At 51.9% G+C, this 1,236-nt stretch overlaps 1 protein-coding gene across 1 annotated transcript; it reads left to right on the top strand.

Moving 5' to 3' along the window:
- Positions 1-157: 157 nt before the first annotated feature.
- Positions 158-769, top strand: Pmar_PMAR008026 (hypothetical protein; the record flags this gene model as incomplete). The annotated part of the gene is made up of 1 exon (XM_002771152.1): positions 158-769. A coding segment is annotated over one exon (612 nt), but the record flags the coding sequence as incomplete, so codon positions are not given.
- Positions 770-1,236: the final 467 nt, after the last annotated feature.

The following is a 1,236-nucleotide window of genomic DNA, read 5'->3' on the forward strand; positions in this document are numbered from 1 at the left end:
CAGTTTTTCGCTACGCCATTAGCTTGATCGATAGACGATTCGATGGCGTCACGTTTTGTTCATCGCTCATCTCTTTTTCACTAACCCATCTCTCCTTATGTCGAGTTCTCCCAGTGAGCAGGCAAACTTACATGGTGGACGTGCCGGGGTAGGTGGGATGCCTACCTTGGTGAGCCCGGCACTTGCGGGAGCCGTTCGCTTGGCCGCGAGGAAGACTTTGCCTTCTCTAGACTGGGATACTCTGGCTACGTTACCTCCCGCCCAATGTGCTTCGAGGATCTTGGGTATTACTTCTAACTGTGCTGGGTACAGTGCTTTGTTCTTCTCAAACCGAGCTGGGTCCCCAGTAGGGCATAGCTTAACCGCTTTGTGTGTTGACTGGGAGATTTTACCTCATCGTGACGCCATCCGTCAGGACAGTGATTCCTTGGGAGCAGCCGTCAGGGCTAGCGGGAAGAATCTGTCCGACATTGCGAAGCGTTGGACGTTTGAGGGAGTAGATCAGAAACTGACTGCTGCTCTGGCTCAGTCATGTGGGTGTACGGCTCCTCTGAAACTGTGGGCCTATGTGAATCTTTGGCCAAGGGATTTGGCGGAGAAGATCAAGAGCGAACTCCTCAAGGAAGTTTTCACTGAGGAAGGCACAATAGATCGTTCTTGCGAGCTTCTAGCATGGACTCATCTTACTCAGTCGGGAAAAGGGCTCTCTGCCGAGGAGAGGGAGGCTATAGAAACCCATTATCCTCGCTGGATGGCAGCTTGTTCCCGGGTGTTAGGTAAGGTCGTACAAGCCAAACAAGAGTTTCAATCCCTGACCGATCCCAAACTCTCAGTGGTCGGCTTATTGGAGGAGTGGGCCACTCTTCCCTCGCTCGCTGGTCAGGGGGGTCGAGGGAAGGTTACATCCTTGCTTGAGAAGGAACGAAAAATTTTTACGAAGCTGAGTGGACACCCTGAAGGGACAACTCTGACATGGGCAACCCGTAAGGCCTGTTATTTGTCGATCCTCAAGGCATTTCCTCGTGTAAGGAGGAATGGTGAATCCTTCATGATGCTATTTCAAGCTGTTCGCTCAAGCCAAAGTTATGAGGAAGTTATGGATGTACTCTCTCGTCATGCCCATAAGTCCGGCTATAAGGGAGCCAATGAGCTCCTCGGGATGTGGGAGGAGGACAGGTCTGATCGCCTAACAGCCTCTACGGGTCGCCGAGACCAACGAGACTATGATATACCAAG

This window comes from Perkinsus marinus (assembly GCF_000006405.1).
Source record: "Perkinsus marinus ATCC 50983 genomic scaffold scf_1104296963380, whole genome shotgun sequence".
Classification (NCBI taxonomy): domain Eukaryota; phylum Perkinsozoa; order Perkinsida; family Perkinsidae; genus Perkinsus; species Perkinsus marinus.